At 44.3% G+C, this 22,594-nt stretch overlaps 1 protein-coding gene across 1 annotated transcript in view; it reads right to left on the reverse strand.

The window, feature by feature from the left end:
* Positions 1-1,653: 1,653 nt before the first annotated feature.
* Positions 1,654-22,594, reverse strand: part of LOC148507630 (odorant receptor 131-2-like) — a 40,566-nt gene continuing 19,625 nt past the window's right edge. The window contains exon 4 of the mRNA XM_088445805.1: positions 1,654-1,980. Within this exon, the coding sequence (XP_088301931.1) occupies positions 1,654-1,980 (327 nt within the window). The remainder of the gene's footprint in view (positions 1,981-22,594) is intronic.

Genomic DNA, 22,594 nt, shown 5'->3' on the forward strand with positions numbered 1-22,594 from the left:
AGCTGCGAGTAATAGATTCTTACGTAACTGAGGTGTCAAAAAGAGCTTGCCAGGAGGAGGAGGATGCAACTGGGTGTGAGCAAAGGCAAGAGGATCTAGAATAGGATGAATTTGAGGTTGTTCTTCTTCTTCCTGTGGAGGCAGAAATGACCGGGAGAGTGCATCTGCCTTTTTATTTTGTATGCCAGGACGAAATTGCACTTTAAAATGAAACCTGAAAAAGAAAAGAGACCAGTGAGCCTGTCTGGCAACCAAACAATGAGCTGTCTTGAGATAAAGAAGATTCTTGTGATCCGTGATGATTGTAATAGGAAATTTAGCACCTTCCAAAAGGTGTCTCCACTCTCCTAGTGCCAATCTCATAGCCAACAATTCTTGATCCTCTTTTGCATAATTATTTTCAGCCATAAAGAATTTATGATAAAAGAAACCACAAGGATGATTCTTCCCATCTTCAGCCACTTGAGACAGTACAGCTCCCACTCCTACTGAAGAGGCATCGACTTCTAACATGGAGGGTTTTTCAAATTGCGGTTGACAAAGAATTGGAGCAGTAGGAAAGCTGTTTTGAGGGCTTGGAAAGCCATCACTGCTGCAGGAGGCTAACAAGATGGGTTAGCACCCTTCTTATTGAGAGCCATGATGGGAGCAACAATTGTAGAACAGTTTTAATTTAATCTCCTATAATAATTAGCGAAGCCAAGAAATCATTGGATGGCTTTCAAGGAGTGCAGTTGGGGCCAATCTTGGATGGCTCTAAGGCTTGTCTGAATCCATTTGAAGAGAATTTCCTGATATTATGTGCCCTAAAAATGGCACGGAGGACTGTTCAAAAAGGCATTTCGAAATTTTCTCGTAGAGATGATGACTTCGAAGATGAAACAGAACCTCTGTGGCATGTAGGTGATGAGATTTCAAGTTCTCTGAAAAAATTAAAATGTCGTTCAGATAAATTACAACAAATTTGTAAAGGACATCACTGAAGATTTCGTTGACATCACTTTGAAAGACTGCTGGCACATTACACAAGCCAAAGGCATCACCAAGTATTCATAGTGGTTGCTTTGCATAATAAAAGCAGTTTTCCACTTGTCCCCTGTCTTAATAAGAATTAAATCATAGGCTCCCCGGAGATCCAATTTAGTGAAAATAGACGCTCCATGAACCTTGTCAAAATGCTCCAAGATGAGTGGAAAAGGATATTTATTTTCTAGAGTGCTTTGATTCAGCCCACGGTAGTCTATGCAGGGTCTGAAACCTCTGTCTTTTTTCTCAACAAAGAAAAATCCTGCCCCAGCAAGAGAGGAAGATGGTCTTATAAAACCCTTGGCTAGGTTTTCTTTTATGTAATCAGACATAACAGCTGTTTCTGGAACCGAAAGAGGATAGATACAGCCACAAAGTGGCTTCCACGAAGTGGCTTCTACCCAGGGATAAGATTGATGTCACAGTCCCATAGGCGATGGGGAGGCAATTTATCTGCAGCTTGTTCACGATAAACATCAGCAAAATCTTCATATGGTTTGGCTAGACAAAAGTCTGGTTTGGAAATTAATCAATCAGACATAGGAAGCTTCGAGGAAGATTCATAGAGACTTGTTGAGATCATACAGGAACAACAAGAGGAAGACACTGATTAAAACAATTGGATCCTCAGGCCAGGCCATGCATGGTGGACCAGTCCAGCATGGGATTGTGGGATTTCAGCCAAGGAGGACCTAAAACTATAGCATGGGGAGTCTTAGGTAGAACCAGGAATTCTAACTCCTCTTGATGTAGGCAACAAACTTGAAGTGAAACAGGTAGAGTAACTGAAGATATGACGTTTCCAGGAATAACATTGCCATCCACTCCAGAAAGAGCCACATTTTTTGAAAGAGGAAGAACTGGGATTTCTAGTTTTTTATGTGTCAGAGATTCAGAAATAAAATTTCCAGTGGCTCCTGAGTCTACCAAGGCTTTTATATATTTTGTTTGAGTCTTGAAACAAATGGACACCGGTAAAAGACTATCTTCTCATGAGAAGACTTGGTTAACACCCCCAACCAGATGCTCCCAGAGCCAGTTAGGGTCGCCCATTTCCCAAGAGGAGAGAACAGAGAGGGGCTGCATAATAGAGGCAGAGCTTGTTCTGGATTCGGCAGGTCTGCTCAGCCGAAGTTAACCAAGACCTGTTGATCTGCATAGGTTCCTCTTTAGTGGGAGCAGGAGAGGAGGAATGTGCAGATGGCAGAAATCTATCTTTGAAATGATCTTCACACCCTTTACAAGCCTGCTGTTCTCTGTGGAGCAAGTCTATCTTGATACATAAGGATATTTCTTCCGATAAAGATTCAGGAACATCTCAAGAGGCCAATATATCCTTCATCCTTTTGGATAATTCATGAAGAAAGGCTGCCCTAAGTGCCTCATCGTTCCACTTTAATTCGGAAGTGATTGTTTGGAATTGAACCACATACTGCCCCATTGTACGTGTCCCTTGTCGAACTCGAAGGACATCAGAGGAAGCCGAGGCTGTCCGGCCTGGCTCATTGAAAATTCTCTTGAAAGAGCAAAAACAATTTTCGTAATTAGCGACGAGAGGATGAGCTCATTCCCATAGTGGGGAAACCCAGTCCAGGACGGTCCCAGATAATAAAGAAATAATGTACGCCACCTTTGACCTTGGAGTGGGGAAGTTCTGGGGTAGGCACTAAAATGTTATCTTTCACTGATTGATGAAGCCCCGGTATCATCTGGGGTTTCCATAAAAATGCTTAGGAGAGACCAACTGCAGATGAGATTTTTGAGTTACTGCTACTAGAGGATTGCAGGAGAAGATCGAGAAGGGGTAGGAAGTATATTGGCCAGAGTCGACTGGATGGAGAGTAATTGACCAGAGAGTTCCTGGAGATATTGAGCCACCAGGTGTTGTGCTGCCTCCTGATTCTCAATGCGAAAGGTGAGATCTTGCAATGCCCCAGCAGCCTGCAATTCAACATCTTCCATAGTGCCTGTACAAACTGTCATGGTCTAGCTAAGGTGAGTCTCTGCCATGGAATTGGAAGACACGGACCCAGGTTGAGGAGGGAACAGGAGACGAGGGGCCTGGATTACTGCCTTCCTCATCCACTAGTACCAGATGTTGGCGAGACCTGACCAAAGGCGCTGAGCCTAACTTACTGGGAGGTGTTCACCAGTGACCCCTCCAAGTGGGAATTGGGTTTAAGCTGCACCCAGTAAGCAGGTCGCGGCCCTTTGGTCAAGTATCTGGCATTAGGTAAAGGGTTAGTCAGGTGAAAGCAGATTGTCATGGCTGCGTCCATGATGTTAACTGCAGAAACCATATTGCGGAGGAAGCACATGGATGTCCTAGCAGACCCCAGTTATAATCCTCAGCGCGTCACTCGCCGCCACATCTGACATGTGACCACTCTAGAGATCAGGGGAAGCTGGTGCTGACTTGAGTAACGGCCGATCCTAGGCCGCAGCCTGACACTTGCACTTCCTCGGTGGCATCCTCAATTTCTATGTCATCAGCTATATTTGTGCTGCTCATCACCACATTTGCAGAGGGAGCATGGTGGAAGGTGTCTTCTCTGTGAGTACAACAGTATCAAATGTTAGGCTCACACATCGCACTCGTGGACACACTTATGGGTAAATTTACTAAAGTGAGAGTTTTTAGAAGTGGAGATGTTGCCCATAGCAACCAATCAGATTCTACTTACATTTAACTAGTACCTTCTAGAAGTTAATAGCTAGAATCCATTTGGTTGCTATGGGCAACATCTCCACTTCTAAAAACTCTCACTTTAGTAAATTTACCCCTTAGACTCTCCTCAGGCATTTGTGACATATCTGTTTCTGAATGCAGAGTTCTACTGTCTTAGTGGTTTTAATTTTTTTACACCTCTTCCACACTCTGAGTGAAAATGTCTTGAATCGTCATGAGAGGCAGAGGAAGATGCCCCACTGACACTTGCAGAACCACCACTCATAAATAATGGCCAAGGCCTCAGTCTTTCCTTGCCACTACATTCCCTTAATTAGATGTGTTTTTTTCTTTAGCACTGTATATGGCTTTTATTTTTATTTTTTTTGAGATGCCCTGACTCAGGCAGGGTACACACCTAAACGACCGGCAATCGTGCCGATATTCAGGGCAATTTGCCTTCACTCTGGACATCGCATGATTGCCGGTACACACTTGAAAGATTTAATGAAAGACGGAACAATCACTGTTCCGTCCTTCATTAACTTGTACAGGCTCACATGCGATATCGTATGATTGACTGTGCAGCACAGCCAATCGCACGATATCACTTGTCACCGCGAGTACGCGCAAATTGGGCATACACACTGCACAATATGCCCAATTTGCCGTTCCGATTTGGCTAAATCAGCCAAATTGGGCCGATATCGTACAGGTATTTATGCACCCTTAGGCTCTCTATTCCCTTGAGCATCAGCTTTAGTACATGACATTGAAGGACTAGCGGCATCATCATTACTGGTGGCAGCAGCTGCACCGACAGTGTTTGGTTGCTCGTCTTCTCTAAACAGAACGTTATCCATTTATCAATTTGCAGATCACTGTGGGGCTTATATATGCACGTGTACAAAACAAAGTGCACAAAACAGTACAAACAATTGCACATGAGCAAAGCGCACAAAACAGTTCAGTACAGTACAAACAATACAATTATAAAAAAATTTTTATGGCGCAGCTGTATTCCTGCATGGAATGGAGCCACAGGTCTTATATATGCATGTGAGCAAAGTAAAGCACACAAAACAGTTCAGTACAGTACAAACAATACAGTTATGTAATTTTTTGGATGGCAAAGCTGTATTCATGCATGAACTAGAGCCACAGGGCTTATTTATGCACATGAGCAAAGTGCACAAAACAGTACAGTACAAATAATACAATCAGGGCCATCATCAGGGGGGTGACTGCGGGGACTCCAGACCTGGGACCGGAGATAGAGGAGGTTTGGGTAGCAGAGGTGTGGAATTCAGTGATGTGCGGTACCCAGAGCCAGATTTAGACCTCATGGGGCCCTAGGCAAGATGCCGGTTTGGGGCCCCCCTGCTTCAAATAAGCTTGTGCATATATTAGGTGTCGCTGGAGCTCCAGGCATGTTCGGTCTGTGCGGCCACAAAGGGGCGCCGGGTCCGTGAGTAGGATATCCCCACCCTCCGGCAGTAGAGAAAAATGTATGGCCGGTGGAGGAGAAGTACGGGACGGCGCTGGGTGCTGAGGCACCTAGCGCCGGACCTAATCTGATGGGAGATGCGCCTCCAGAACAACGACAATTGATGCTCTTCCAGAGCGCACGTGCACACCTCCATAACACAAATTGAGGGCTGTTACAAGAAGACCCCACTTAGAATGTCATAGGAGAAAACATGGGAAAGACCAGTGGGAAATGGGAGGTAAGGGGGGGAAATAGGGCGAGATGGGAGGAAGGGGGGGGGGGGCAGATGGAGACGGGAGAAGGTGAGGGAACAGAATAGAAAATAAACATCTACACAATAACTAGTGACCCGGAGAATAAATAAATATATATATATATATATACATACAGTATATATACACAGTATATATATATAGATATATATACACACACATCTATATATATATATATATATACACACACATATACTGTATATATATATATATATATATATATATACATAGATGTAGCTGCCATAATTAATTAACAGGTAGAGAGGGCTATGTCATTTAATTTAACACTATGAGAAAACATTTTCAGTTAAACTTACCAATATGCCATTTCTCTCTTTCCTGTCTGTGCTGTGTCATGTTGCTACATACCCCTGGTGATTCAGGTGAGTGGAAGTCACCCGCGGTTCCCACACACACAGTGAGGGGAGGGGGAGGGGTTAGGGCTGCAAACCTGCATTGGGAAGGATCCTGTGTGCCTGCGGGAAGGGGGGGTGAGATGACTAGCTACAGAGACGCAGGTGGGTGGTTGGTTGGAGGGGGCTAGCTACTCTGTGCGCGGGGTTTGTTTGAAAGGGGATATACAAACTGCTAGGGGAGGGGCTGCAGTACAGGGGGGATGGGCTGGCGGCTCCACTCTGTGTGACGCTGCTGGGGAGTCAGGAAGGAACTGCTGAGGACTGCTGGAGGCCGGGGGGCTGATGAATTAGTTTATTAGTTTATCTTCTATATGAAGGAGACCAGTGTCAACCGGGCTACCGCATCGCAGGCTAGATCAGCGCATGTTGCAGCTCACACTGCACACATCACGGAGGTGGAGCTCAGCTGACTGGAGGTGAGGACCGAGGAGCAGGAAGTGAGCCACGCTGACACTGGTCTTCTTCAGGCAGAAAATACACTCATTTCGGGCAGCTGCTAATTGCCAGGTTTCATTAGCCCCGTTTGCGATGCACTAGTATCAGAGCTCCGGGCTCCCATCTGATGGGCTGCAACTCCGCCTCCTCCTGTCCCCGGGGCCCGGCATAGCAGGGCCCAGCCCAGAACGTTGTGTGTTTATATGTTTTCTCCAGGGTCGGATTTAGTGGGGCCCGGCCACGGGCCCCTTGGGACCCAACGGGCCCTAGGCGGATGCCTAGGTCACATAATGGAAAATCCGGCCCTGGCAGTACCGCACATCACTGGTTGAATGCACCGGCAGCCAGAGAAGATGAGAAGAGTGTTGGTGGCATTTTAAACATGGAGCCGGCTGTGTGCTAATCACAGCTCACGGAATGGCAGCCAATCGCGGTACCGCACGTCACTGCGTTCCACACCTCTGCTACCCGGGCCCCCTCTCTCTCCGGAAATTCAGCCAATGCTCTTTCTCCCTGGCTCCCAGTGTCTACTAACTTTTATAAGGTCAGTTAGAGAACACAGTGCTTGAAAGTATTTTTTCTCCAATTGCTGCAGATCTTGAATACGTCTCGAATTTTCCCCACAATTTCTGATGGCAGCCCTGAATACATTTATTTATTTTTTGATGGCATAGCTGTATTCCTGTGTGGACTGGAGCCACAGGTCTTATATGTGCACGTGATCATAACACATAAAAGAGTATAAACAATACAATTTTTATTTTTTTATTTTACAGTGCCGCTCTATTCAAACAGTGTGGAGCAAAGTCATAGGGCTTATATTTGTACGTGAATTTCTTACCGATGGAGTCTGAACAATGCACAGCCAATACAGCAGAGTACAGCACAGCATACAACAGTATGCACCCCCTACACTGACTAAGAAGCACATCCACTTGTGACTTGTGAGTGTGGACACAGCCTATACAGCAAAGTACAGCACAGCATACAGCAGTTATCCTAGAGGTTCCCAATTGCGGTCATCAAGGCTCCCCAACAGTTCAGGTTTTAGAGATATCTGTGGTTGAGCAAAGATGGTTAAATCAAATTGACTGAGGCACTAAATAAGTCACCTGTGCTCAACCATGGATAGCTTTAAAACCAGAACCGTTGAGGAGCCTTGAGGACCGCGTTTGGGAACCTCTGTCCTATGCACATTCATTGACTGAGCAGCACAGCCACTTGTGAGACTTGTTGTAAGTCTGGACACAGCCAATACAGCAGAGTACAGCACAGCAGCGTGCACCCCCCTACATACACATTAACTAAGAAGCACAGCCTATACAGCAGAGTTAAGTGCAGCATACATCAGCGTACTCAACAAGGAAATGGCGCCGAGTCCCATCCGCGGCACCTTATATGGAAATCAAAACTTGCGAGAATCCAATGCCGTGAGTGTGAAGTTTTACCTCAAAGTGGGATCTGAGTCAGATGGGAAAATCCGAGCCGCTGCTCAGATCTCCTTGGATTCCCCATGTTTGGCCAGGTTCGGATTCCAAGGAATCCAAACCGCTCATCTCTAGTTTAAATGGTCTGACACGCCTGCGTTTTTCAGACCATATCTGTTACCTCCACAAGGACTGACTGCCTGTCTCTCACTTTGCGAGTGAATTATCTGTGCAAGCGTAATCGAAAATCAATTGCTGGGCATGTGCAGAGCGGCTTACATGCATGCACAATGGCTAACAATCTCTCAATCTGAGGAAATATTGGCATTGCCTCCATCCAGGGGCGTTTCTAGAGAGGAGGGGTCCAGTGTGCAGTCTCCGATATGGGCCCCCTCCTCTCTGTCCAGCGGCCGGCAGCGCACTGAGCTGTGCGCGGCCAGCGCCGGAGTTATAGACACTGGGAACTACAGTGCACCCAGAGTCTATAGAGTATGCACAAGTCACCGGGAAAATGGCCACGGCGGCCATTTTCCATGTACTGCGCAGTGATTTAAGTGTCCCGCCCGTTACAAATAATATACATACGTTTTTAGAGAGAGATAATGGTTTTGAGGACAGGTGTACAGTTTATTAGAAGCATTTGCTTACGTTCATTACCTCATTAAGTGAATTATACAGTTGCATTATCAGGATTTTAACCTTTTTTAAACACCCGTGACAAATTGAACACTGAAAAGACTGTGGGCCTGATTCAGCAAGGATCGCTATTCTGCTCATACGCAAGCAGCGCAGTTGCTAATATCAGCGGTGAAATGCAAATGTTTGCAATCAAATTATGATCGCAGCCTAACATAAGGACGCCCACTTCCCCTTACTCACATCCGCAACATAGCAAAATAATTGGAAACATTGAGTAACATCAGACCCATACGCACAGTAAGGCAGGTCAGACCTCACTCAGAAATTGCTAACTTCAGTGCACGCTATGAGGCCTCAGGCTGCATAGGGCATTGTAGCGGATAATTTATGCACGCCCATGCAACGGCGTTGCAACCCACAGGCACGCCTGCATTTGCACAACCACCCCCCCATCACCACCCACAAATGGCATTTCCTGTCAATCACTCTGCCATGGGTCGATGGTGGCCCAGTGCGCATGCACACAACGGAGCTGGCTCCCTCGTGCGCATGTGCAAGACCCAGATAGCAACGGGCAATCCGTCGCTCCGGGTCTCGTACCAAAGGGGGCGTGCTGTCGATGTTGAGTGAATGCCTACCATCTGGGGCCGCCCCACTGACATCAAAAGTGATGTCAGTGGGAGTGCTTTCGGCTCTGTTAGAGCCGAAAGCACTCTGGGGCTTGCGGCAACGAGACCCTACCACAAGGGTCTCTTCGCAAGCCCGATGGTCGCGATGGTCAAGACCATCGCGACCATCTTCCTGGCTGCTCACTATAGCTATGGGTGGTCACCCACAGCTAAGCGAGCGGCCAGGAGGCCGCTTTAAAAAACCAGAGGGCCGGTCCTGATTCAGAACGAGCGCTCTGTCAGAGCGTCCGGCTCTGAATCAGGCCCTGTGTACCATTTGCAATCGCAGTTCAGATCGCAACTGCTGGTTTGCGCACTTTGATGCATACGCATGCGCAGTGCAAATTAATCGACCAATTGCATGCATCTTTGCATCTGCTTTCCTTGCTGAATCAGGCCCTGAGACCAGGGGGTATATTTACTAAAGGTCGATTTTAATCGATTTTGTGCAATTTAAAATCGATCAATATTGATTAATGTCGATGTTGTGTTTCTGGAGCTAAATCACACATTTACTAACAAACAAATTTTTATTTTTTTAAGTATTAGTAAATGTGTGATTTAACCCCAGAAGCACAACATTGATTTTAATTGATTTCAATCGATGTTGATCGATTTTAAATCAATTAAAATCGACCTTTAGTAAATATACCCCCCAGCAGTTTTAGATCCTCCAGAGGCTAAGTGTATTGTCATGAAAGGAGTCTGCCTTTTTATTTATTAATTCCTGCAAGTTAAAACTAAAATCAATGCCATCGTTAAACTTAATTGTTGATTATTATTCATAATTAGACGGTCAAGGTCCGTATTTGTTTTTGAACCAGAGATGGTGCCGACGAGCAGGCCAGGCTATGGCTTTAATAGATTAAACTTGGTGATGATGCAATATTCTTTCTGGGGAACATGATGAGATAGAGGAACTAGGGCTGGCAGGGGAGAGCTACCTGATGGAGGTAACACCTAAGTCAGGCCTAGAACTTGATGAGATACAGGAACTAGGGTTGGCAGGGGAGTGCTACCTGATGGAAGTAACACCTGAAGGTGCATACACACACAACGATTTTTTGAACGATTATCGTGAACAATATCGCTTATCATTCAATCGGTGAAAAAATCGTTCACTTTCTAAGTTAAAACGATGAATGATTATCGTTCATGCGCGTTCACGTTTGTAGTTTGTAGTTCAGTCAGACTGACCAACTCAATGATTTTTATTAGGTGAATATGCAAAAATCGTTTGTAGTTCAAAAAAATCGTTCATTAAATTTAGTAAATGAACAATTTTAGTAAACGATTTTCATTCATTTTCCCTTGAAAAAATTAACAGAAATTGTTTACTTACAAAATCGTTCATTTACAAAATCGTTGTGTGTTTGTGCAGCTTTAGCCAGGCCTAGAACTTGGGAACAATATCAGGGAAGCTATTAGAAATAGTGTTAAGGTCTGAGGCACATTATAAGTGTGTGCCTCAGAGAGTCAATGATGAGTCCTATGCAGACACTGTAATTGGGATGGGTACGGGATGCCAGTCCTCATAATCCCGATGCCAGCATCCCGTCTGGGGTAGGACACAAACACCTGCAGGTAAGTACCCTAACCTTACCCCTAAACTTAACCCTCCCTCCCCGCATCCTAAACCTAACCCTTCCCCCTCCTCAGCCTAATACTAACAGCTCCCCTAGTGCTTAACCCCTAACTCTAATGCCGGGTATGCACTAAATGGATCGGACAGCAAATCGGACACTTCGGCCAGCTATGTCGCTGACGATGCGTGCTCCAGCAATGTTGCTCGTCGGACCTGCCGCTCCGTTACTGCTGGCATCAGCAAGTGTGTATGCACTTGCCGATGCTGGCATCCCCGCCAGCTCCCACCACTGGCAATATCGCACTGGGTACACCTCGCTTAATGTGTACCCAGTTTAGCCCTCCCTATAACCCCAATACCTACCATCATGATGTTGGTGCCAGAATTCTGGCTGGTGTCGGGATATGAACTACGTCCCCTGTATATCGATGATGAGCACTTGTACTCAGGGCCGGATTTCTCGCTATCCATTCTAGGCGCTCGCCTAGGGCCCGGCAGGACACAAGGGGCCCGTGGACGGGCCCCTTTGCCTGAAGAATTCCGCAATCACAACGCTCCCAGAGGAGCACTGCGCGAGTACCGCGTGACGTCATGATGTCACGCGATCCCGCCTTCCCCCCCTGAGAGTCCCGCGCGGCTGTCGGGGAGAGCCTGTGAGTACGTGGCCGCCAGCCTGCGGGCGGGCGGCATGAGGGAAGGGTGTGCGAGTGCACAGGGTAACGCAGCGGGGACCCTCCGCCTTGTCCCTCCCAGCTGATCCATCCTTATCCAGCTACTGTAGCCCCGCCGTGACCCGCCCCAGCAGCCACGTTGCCTGCCTTCCAGGCCCACCAGCAGCAAACAGAAGCAGCCAAGGCCGGGCAGGTAGGGACCTGTATTAGTTACCTGATGAGCTGCCATATACACACACTATATATGTATGTATGTATGTATACTGTGTACCGACTTTATCCCACCTGTACATGCACAGAGATTGTGTAAAATAGATCTCTCTGTGAGAAGGTATGTCTACTCCTGACACAAGTTTGAAAATCAATAACGCCATACCTAACGATGAAAATAAAGAGTTACCATACACATCTTATAATACTATGCACACTGTGGGGGTCATTCAGACCCGGTCACAAGCACCAATGTGCTCGCAACTGGGTCAATGGGTAGCCCTGCGCACTCTCTCGCTCTGGAGCTCGCTACAAAAGGGGGGGCTGTTGATGTTGATCAACAGCTCGCCCCATTTTGTAGGCGGCCGGGGGTTTGGTTTCCAAAACGGAGGCGTTCCTTATGGGGGAAGCCACACTGACATCATCAGTGAAGTCAGTGGGGAGCTTCCTGCTCAATCAGAGCAGGAAGCTCCCTGGGGCTTGCGAGTGGCCAGACCCAACCTTAGGGTCTGGTCGCAAGCCCCGATGGTCGCGAAGGTCTTGACCATCGTGACCATCACCCTGGACGCTAGCTAAGCTATAGGTGGTAACTCACAGCTTAGCTTGCGACCAGGAGGCCACACAAAAAAAAAATAAGCACCCACCCTCATTCAGAGAGAGCGATCGCTTCTTGCGACCGCCTCTGAATGAGGTCCTGTATGTAAGCTACTATAATAATATAAATATACTTCATAATATGAGAGAGAGAGAGACAGACAGAGCCACCAGAGACTTTGGAATGCCCCACCTGTCGCCCTGCTGGATATGTCACCATAAAGGACATACTTGCCTACTGTACTTTTGAAAAAGCATTTCAGGAAGATTGTGAAAGCAGGACCTATGAGCGTGGTGGTAAAGTGGGCGTGTCCTGCTACATCTGAGGGGCGTGTCATAAAATTGATTTACATCAATGTAAATTAGCCCTAAAGCAGTTATGGTGCATACACACGGTCAGATTTTTCTTCAGATCTGAACGATAACGATTTAAAAAATCGTTCATATCTGAAGGAAAATCTGACATATCTGACATATCTGTCAGATGAATGATTTGAACGATGTGCGTTCCCGATGGTCAGATAATGATATTTGACATCTGATGTGTTTGCAGTCAGACTTGGACGATGCCATTTATTTTAATGCAGTCAAAAATCGTTCAAATCATTCAAATCTTTGGTAAAATCATTCAATTGTTCATCTGACAAATCTGACAAATCCGACGTGTGTATGCTCATTAGTAAGATCTACTTGTTGATGAATACAAACTGATTATTTTTAAAAAAATATGCATGTAGCCTTATAACTAATACAGGGAAATTATACTAGTGATCCCATTTGAATGTAAATATTTGTTATATATATATAGAGAAAGAGAGAGAGAGAGAAAGAGAAAGAGAGAGAGAGAGCAGCTACAGAATGAGTGTAAGGTGCAATCAGGGAGATTACTAGGCTCTTCGGGGAGTCAGGGAGATTGCTACTATTTCAGGGAGTCTCCCTGACAATCAGGGACAGTTGGCAAGTATGCTCTACTCTCATTTCTTACCCCCACGTACTGTGTCTCTCATTACAACAAGCGTTTTGACATCAGCTGTATTTATTTGTTTATTACCAGTTATTTATATAACGCACACATATCCCGCATTGCTTTACAGAGAATATTTTGGCCATGTATATTGGTCCCTGCCTCAGTGGAGCTTACACTCTATATTCCCTTCATAAATAGAGGGAAGGAAAAAGAGGGAGAGTATCTGCACACTAATAATTAGAAAGTTGAGCCCCTGTATAATCAAGACTAAATAGTTAGTTAGGTAACGGGGGTGCAGCCCTTAATCAACTAGATTGAATCATAAAGTTTGGGGGAAAAGAGTAAGGAGTTATTTTTGTGGGCGCACACGAAGAAATAAATGATTAGTAAAATTTTACTTTTATTTGTTAATACATTAAAAATATCCAAATTTAGGGAAGATATATAGTGAAAAATAAGGAATAAAAATTATTATTAAACAAGACAAACGTAGATGTATAAAAAGGTCGGTCCACTGATGAATTGTTAGTAATATAGGGTGATTGTATATAACTAGATGAGAGTAGGAGTTTACTAATTATAGACACTGAAAATATTAAGGCAAAGACAGGATAATAGTGAATTCTATTAGTATCCATAAATGTGCCTGTTATTGGCTTGTATTGCTGGTTATGTCAGCAGTGTATCTGTAACTTCAATCCATTGCAAATGCTATAAATGAATAGCGGCCAGAAATTCCATCTATATCAATGCGGTGCCAAAATTAATTGAAAGTGTTGTCGTTTCCACGCCTTAAATAAAAGTATTGTCTGAGCTGTGTCTGAGTGTTGCTATATTATAGTTCACACATCTTAAATGTAGATATTGTCAAATTATAACTGAGTATCACTGCATCCACATAGTGATACACATCCGCATGTCCATTATGGGAAGTTTAATGTAACAGCATGGAGAGAGAGGAATTGATATTGATATCCAAAATTTCCCACTCAGTTGTATATAATGTGAGTGGAATGTGAATTAATTATGTAACATATTCAGCCAAGTTGTAAACTTGTTGCTATAGTAAGTTAGTTACTACCAAATAGCAACAGTATCTGTAAGTTACTGCTGACAGTTGTGCTAGTTGTTTGAGAGAGTAGTGTTGTATATTTCAAATTCCATCAACTCTATATATCATGGAATTCCATACTTTCCCTTGCACATTAGTTACATCATATCACTTTTTTGCCTTATTTTCACACTTTAGATCTTGCACATTCATTCCTCTTTTTTTTTTCAACTCACATTTTCACACTTTAAAATTATATAAAAAATATTTTCCCTTCACTCCTTTGGGTATTCTAGAAGGGATCTTTATATATAGAATTGATGGAATTTGAAATATACAACACTACTCTCTCAAACAACTAGCACAACTGTCAGCAGTAACTTACAGATACTGTTGCTATTTGGTAGTAACTAACTTACTATAGCAACAAGTTTACAACTTGGCTGAATATGTTGCATTATTAATAATAAAAGGAGATTCCATTCACATTCCGCTCACATTATACACAACTGAGTGGGGACTTTTGGATATCAATTCCTCTCTCTCCATGTTGTTACATTAAACTTCCCATAATGGACATGCGGATGTGTATCACTATGTGGATGCAGTGATACTCAGTTATAATTTGACAATATCTACATTTAAGATGTGTGAACTATAATATAGCAACACTCAGACACAGCTCAGATAATACTTTTATTTAAGGCGTGGAAACAACAACACTTTCAATTAATTTTGGCACCCCATTGATATAGATGGAATTTCTGTCTGCTTTTCATTTATAGCATTTGCAATGGATTGGAATTAGAGATACAGGACTTCATTCAGAGTCGGTCTAAGCGGCCGCACGGTCGTATAGGAAAAGGGTCCGGATATGCTAATGAAGCATACGCATGTTGCGTCCCTAAGGTCGGATCGTTAGCTGGCCGACCAAGGGGTGGATGCGGTCGGATCGCTAAAAATACGCCCACATCTCGTACACATAGCACGTCATCTCCGGCTACATAAGGATTAATCGCGAGCATCGTTTACCATTGGAACTGGTCGTAGAGCTAAAGGTTGACTTTACCTTCTCTTAAGCTCTACGATCAGGTCAGTGTAAAATCCTCCCATGTCACGTGTGCCATGACACTACTTTGTTAATTATGCACTCCCTTAAAACGCAGTTCGCATAATGAGGCATGCCTGCGTTCGGATCTCCACACCCACGTTTTCAAGCACCTTCCCCTGTTACCACCCACAAACTCCTCATTCTGTCACTCAAACTACCGACCTGGTGGTGTTCAAGGAAAGAGAAATTTCTGATCATAGCGGCAGGTTTGTGCACGCGCATTGCGACCTCTACGCATGCGCAGTTTTGCGAACATCGGCTGCGTACGACCGTGCGGCCGCTTCGACCGACTCTGAATGAAGTCCACACTGCTGACATAACCAGCAATACAAGCCAATAACAGGCACATTTTTGAATACTAAGAGAATTCACTATTATCCTGTCTTTTCCTGAATATTTTCAGTGTCTATAATTAGTAAACTCCTACTCTCATCTAGTTATATACAATCACCCTATATTACTAACAATTCATCAGTGGACCGACCTTTTGTAAATCTATGTTTGTCTTGTTTAATAATAATTTTAATTCCTTATTTTTCACTGTACTGTATATCTTCCCTGAATTGGGATATTTTTAATGTATTAACAAATAAAAGTTACATTTTACTTATTTATTTCTTCTTGTGTGCCCACAAAAACAGCTCCTTTCTCTTTTCCCCCAAACTTTATGACTCTATGGGCCGTATTCAATTTGAGGCAAAAAGTCAGTTTTCTGTGTGTTTTTGGCAGAAACTTTTCGCCGATGACGTCATTTTTGCCTGTTTGACTTTTACCCCGTATTCAATGTGAAAGACTTTTCGCCTAGGTGGAAAGTCAATGCAATGTAATAGGCGAAAAAGTATCGCCTATGAATGGGAGGCGGAAAAAAGTGCAGAATTGGGGTTTTGGGGTGCAACATTGCGGGAACCCCATGCAGCCTTCAGACAGTCCCCCAAAGGTAATCTGTGTAAAAAAAAAAAAAAACTTAAGGACACCCCAAAAAATTATTTTTCAACTTCACTTTAGCTACTTTTAAATATGCTGACCCCCATATACAAGTACCCCAAATTTGCTGACATAAGTTATTGTCTGGAAAAAAAACTCCTAAATAATATTCTGCATCACGTATAGAAAAACGCTATTTAACAGCTATTGAGCTCATTTAAAATCACCAAATACCTTCAGCAAGCCAAATAGGGGGGTAACATTGCTAACCCGCATGTCAGAGTATCTTTTGGGGGGTGTCAGGCTGATTTCCCCAAAAATGACAGCACTTTCCGCCTGTTTCAGTTTCGCCGGGTCCCGTTTTTGCCTACTTCCATATTGAATATGGGGTAAAGCAGGGACAGCCGCGATACTTTTCTGCCTGCAGAACAGGCGATATAGACGGAAAGTCCGGGCCGCGAAAAAGTATCGCGGCTAGGCTCATATTGAATACGGCTCTATATTCCCTACCACATGCTGACACACATACACACTATGGTTATTTTTTTGTTGGGTGCCAATTAACCTACAAGTATATTTTTGGAGTGTGGGAGGACACTGGAGTACTCGGAGGAAACCCACGCAAGCACAGGGAGAATATACAAACTCCACACATTTCTCTCCCAGTATTATTTCTCCGATACCTACTTTCACCTCTCAGCTCCCCATTATCTCCGCCTAGCTCTCTCCATTTCCTTTAAGTCTTTTATCCACCCAATAATTTATTTTCTCTTCCCCCCAACTCTCCAATGTTACTGCGGATGGGTACGGGATGCTGGCACTTGGCATTCCGGCAGGGTTAGAATACTGAAACTTGTCGGTCAGTAATCTAATCACCCCTCTCCCTACCCCTACCCCTCTCACCTCGGTGCCCGACCCTAACCTACCCTGCTAATGCCTAAAGCTAACCACCACTCTCCGCACCCTAAACCTAACCCTCCCGCCTTACTGCCTAACCCTAACCCTCCCCCTAGTGCCTAACCCTAACATTAACCATCCCCCAACCCCGCTACATACATTCGGGATTCCGGTCGTCAGGATGCCGGTGTTGGAATTCTGACAAGTGTTGGGATTATGATACCGGCATTCTGAGTGCCGGAATCCCCGCAGTCGGGATTTTGACCAGATCCCAGCCCTGCAGATCGCTGGCCCTGATTCAGCAGTGCACACTAGGGAGGTTAGGTCAGGCACTGGGGAGGGAGGATTAGGGAGAGAGGAAGGGTTAGAATACTGACCGGCAAGTGTCAGTATTCTGACCCTGTCGGGATGCTGGCGTTATGATTCTGACCGCTGGAATCCCGAGCACCAGCATCCCATACTCACCCCCTTTTAGCACCTGTGAATATAAAACAATATAATAGAAATAATAGTGATATTATACATTACATCAGATGGTATGGTACAGCATTATACAAAGCTACTTTACTGTTGGCCCAAATGCAATAATCATGGTTATACTTACAGAGTAGGTTCGTTGTTAGTCTGACAATCTGCTGAACAAGTGAGGAGAAGAAACTATTATAATACAGCGACTGATTATAATACATTATTCAATATAGGCTTCCCTGGATTAGTCTACATGTATTTATACCACAGCAGTTCCCTATAGTCTTCCCTATAATTAATCCCTTTAACATGGCAGACAACGCATTGATTTGACATGACATTTATCAGCAGGACAAGTCTCATAATTAGCATGAAGAAATGTCCCAATGCATTACGCTTTCATCTGTCATCTCATAGCTTATATACAGTATATGATGCAAGATGACTCCGCTAATGTCAATAATTGGTGCAAAAAAACAAAAGACAAAAATTACAGAAGGAAATGATGTGAGAGACTTTGTGTAATGTTGTTATGTGTATTATTTATCTTTGTGTTGTGCTGCATCCTGTATGTGTCATCAGGGCTGGTGCAAGTTTACTAGGTGCCCCAGGCAGAGCTACACCATAGCACCCCTGCTCAGGGGAGTAGCGAGGATGGTTCTAGTGAAGCTCCTGCTCCAGGTGCCTTCTCCATCCAGGGCGCCGGAGATCAACCATCAGACGGGGGGTGGATCACCTACTGCTGAGCGGAACCTGAAGCACATAAAAGATCAGTGCCTCCAGACAGGAAGCATGGTGTGGGCCGAGCGGCGCTTGTGGCTCCGCCCACACCACGACCCTAGTATGGAGGCACTGATCTCTATGTGCTTCAGGCTCTGCTTAATAACAGATGATCCACCCCCTGTCTGATGGCTGATCCCCGGCGCCCTGCAACAGTGATAGGGGGGAGGAGCTCTGAGTAAGGAGGGCTACTGTGTGTGTGAAGGGAGGGGATGAAAGCAATGTTTAGGGGAAGAAATGTATGTGTATGAGTGTGTGAGTAGGGGAGATCTTTGTGAGGGGGGGATCTGTGTGTGTGTGAAGGGGGAAGATCTGAATGAGGAGGGAGAGAGAGCTGTGTGGAGGGATCTCAGTGAGTGGGGAAAGCTGTGTGTGTAAGGGGCAAGCTGAGTGAGTGTGGAAAACTGTGTGAGGGGAGGAGAGCTGAGGGAGAGCTGTGGGGGTGTACTGAGTGAGGGGGAGATGGTATGAGTGAGGGGGAACACTGTGTGTGTGAGGGGAGGCTGAGTGAGGGGGGAGGGCTGTGTAAGGGGAGGTGAGCTGAGTGAGGGGGAGAGCTGGGGGGGTCTAAGTGAGGGGGGAACGATGTGTGTGTTTGAGAGGAGGAAAGCTGAGTAAGAGGAAGAGCTGTGTGTGTGTGGGGGGGATATGTGTGAGGAGGGAAGAGCTTTGTGAGGGGGTAAATGCTGGACATGCCCCCTGCCTGGCACACTTGGGGGGGTGCGGTAGAGCACACATGCTCCGGGTGCCATGGCCACACACTACACCCCTGCCCCTGCTTCCCTAACGCCTTCCTCCAGACTTGCAGCTGTGTAAAGACACAATATGAAAAGATGAGCGTGCACGCTACATTTATGCAAGTGTGGCAGCAAAAAGCCACAATTTTGCTATATATATATCTGACTCTGAGGAAGGTCCTAAGATATTTAAGAAAAATTATAAATATTGCACAAACATATACGTTATATAATAACAAATATAGACATTCCTCACTTAACGACCAAGTTCCGTTCCTACGACAAGGTCATTAAACGAATTGGTCACTAAACGAGGCACCAGGAGGTAATCATTTTTATGTATTCTGTATAAAGAAAAGGTCTAAAGGAAACTCAAACTTGTTACTGTAACTGTTTTACTTTGCGTAACTCTTACATACTGTACAGTACAATTAAAGTTATTAAAAAAAATATATTCAGAATAACATTTTGGTCATTGTATTATGGGTTCCAGCTGGTCAGAGTGCTGGTCGTAAGTCCGAACGGTTGTTAAACGAGTAGGTTGTTGAGTGAGAAGTGTCTGTACAAATTCACGTTTATGTTTTTTGTATGCAATTAAATCTTTACGATATTTATCGACTTGGATCGACAGTTTGTCCAGCAAATTGTTCCTAGTATCTGCCAATAAAGTGGGTTTGTGTTTCCAATTTGGACCGATTGATGCCTAATTCCCGAGTAACTTCCTCAATGACTAATTCTCATATGTTCTGTTTCCTATATATTGCTTTTGGTTTTGCTATATAGTTTATTGCTATTTGTATGACGCCACACGGGAGGTAGTGATTAGCCCAGTATTATACGACAACCAGTGACGATATTGATTGACATTTGGCTTTGAGTCAATCTTGCAGGATATTTTTTAAATGCATATTGTACTTTTTCCGTTTATGTTTTGCAGTCATCACATTGGCATCCCAGTCTAGTGCCTATATTTAATTGAGATGTTTTGGTGCACTGCTTGTCCCAGCACTCCTTTTGTTTTGTTTATACAGGTGGGTTGAATCCTTTCAACCGCCTGTGGTTTTCATTGGTTGGTGTAGGTCACATGGGCAGCCTTTCTGGAAGGCTGGTCCGAGCGCTGTGCTGATGTTATTATGTAGCGCATGAGCGGGCAGCTCGGTGGTCCGGATGTCGGGGGATTCATATATTTAAGTGGTAAGTTTTTTGTATTGTATGCACCCTGAGGAAAATGTTGTAAATAAACTTTGAAACATTGGTATAATGCCACGCATCTGGTCTTCTGATTAAGCACCGAGTGCCGCCGTCTGGTAACTGTAACTATTTCTGACTCCGCTGTGAGTCTGATTAGATGGCACCTGCATATATCCTTTTGCGGTTTATGAGGAGTGCTGCCTCATTGGGACCCTATATATATATATATATATATATATATATATATATTGTGATAGGATCACTGGTAAAGTGGTCTGTGGCAGGTACATTTGTCCCAGATTCCTGTCTTATGTGTTTTAAACCCCCAGGAGAAAGTCTGCAGTGTAGCAGGCTTGAGTCTTGGCTTTTTGAAAAGCCGGTTTGGGACCTGGGGGTTGTGGGTGAGAGGAGAGGGAGGGCTCCACCCACGGCCACTCCAGGTTTTGGGTCTTGCAGCCTGGTAACAGGCTTGTTAGGGTTTCCACCTGAGAGTGGCCAATATAAGCCTAGTTTGTTTAAGGCTGAGTGTCTCACCTGGGAGAGCAGGCAGGGAGTTTGCTCAGAGACACTTGAAAAACCTATCTGTAAGTGCTGTGCTGTGCCTTTGTTGCTGGTGAGGGCATTAGGCCCTGCCAGGTTCTTGTAGTGAGGGAACCACCTGTAAAGTTAGAACCCAGCCAGGGCTAGGATTTATGTTTATGGTTTCTTTATGTTGTTTCTGTTTTGCACAATAAAGACTGGCGCCGACCAGCTTGTACTCGAATCCAGACTGATGTACTGTTTCCCAGCTGCTGTGTGTGTAAGGAAGGAGTCCTCTACCCAGGAGAGGGACCCCTAATCTGCCTATGTCACAATATATATATATATATATATATATATCTGGAAAATGGGGTTGAAAGGACAAGCGCCAAATAGTGTGATAAATTAAAAAATAATTGTGCCCGTGCTCAAATAATAATGTGCGTACCAAAAGATAAATCTTTAAGGCTTATCTGCAAATCTTGTCAGTCGATTGAGTATACAAAGCTGGACCCGGGTTATTGGTGCCAGATAGGACCTTAGTAGGGAAAGGCTCTTGACAGGAAGTTCAAAGGACGAAACGCGTTGGACACTGCCAGCCTCTCTCAGACAGACTTGACACCACCTTACAGATAAGCTAATTTTTTTACTTTTTGTGTTAACTTGTCCTATACTTTGTCTATTACCCCATTTATGTAATAAAGTCCCCCTGTTTAAGTACACCAGTGCTGATGATGGTTATTTATTTCATTTAAAGACCATCACCACTTTATGTGGGTACTTTTGGGGCTGAAAAATAAGGAAGAAACCTGGAGAAAGTTACCAAAGGTTAACACTATATGCATCTACACAAGAATCTATTGGGTACGCATAACCATTTATTACGAGACTCAGTATTCTGAAATTACTACACTATATTATTTTTCTTCTTCACCTGGCTCTGTCAAGAGCCTTTCCCTACTAAGGTCCTATCTGGCACCAATAACCCGGGTCCAGCTTTGTATACTCAATCGACTGACAAGATTTGCAGATAAGCCTTAAAGATTTATCTTTTGGTACGCACATTATTATTTGAGCACGGGCACAATTATTTTTTAATTTATCACACTATTTGGCGCTTGTCCTTTCCACCCCATTTTCCAGATCACTATTTCGTCTGATTGCCATACAGACCTATGGAAGGGACTGCTGCCTCCTCTTATTTGAAGGATTCAAGTGGTCGATTAACTTTTCATATGTATGACACCTGCACTTTAATGTCACAATCAGGTTAATACACTGTGCGCGATCCAAGAACTACTATTTCCATATATATATATATATATATATATATATATATATATATATATATATTGATATAAAGCCGGCACTCCACAGGTTAAATAACATACAAATGCCTGGGTGCCCTTTGATGGTCAAAACAGGCCAAAATGTATACATGCAAAAAACAGCGGCACTCACAGGACTTTGTAAAGAAGACTCCAGACTCCCAAGGTCAAGTTCAACGTTTCAGTCAAACGACTTTTATCAAGATAAAAGTCGTTTGACTGAAACTTTGAACTTGACCTTGGGAGTCTGGAGTCTTCTTTACAAAGTCTGTGAGTGCTGCTGTTTATCAAGATAAAAGTCGTTTGACTGAAACGTTGAACTTGACCTTGGGAGTCTGCAGTCTTCTTTACAAAGTCCTGTGAGTGCCGCTGTTTTTTGCATGTATATATATATATCTATATATAAAGAGTCCAAGGCAGCCCGCACGCACTGCAATATTTTCATCCATTTGGGGTGCAACCTCAATGTAACCGTCACAAAAAATGAGGTTCACTTGTATACAAAAAATTTTTAATTCAGG

Source organism: Taudactylus pleione, unplaced genomic scaffold (genome assembly GCF_031769625.1).
Source record: "Taudactylus pleione unplaced genomic scaffold, aTauple2 ptg000390l, whole genome shotgun sequence".
Lineage (NCBI taxonomy): Eukaryota > Metazoa > Chordata > Amphibia > Anura > Myobatrachidae > Taudactylus > Taudactylus pleione.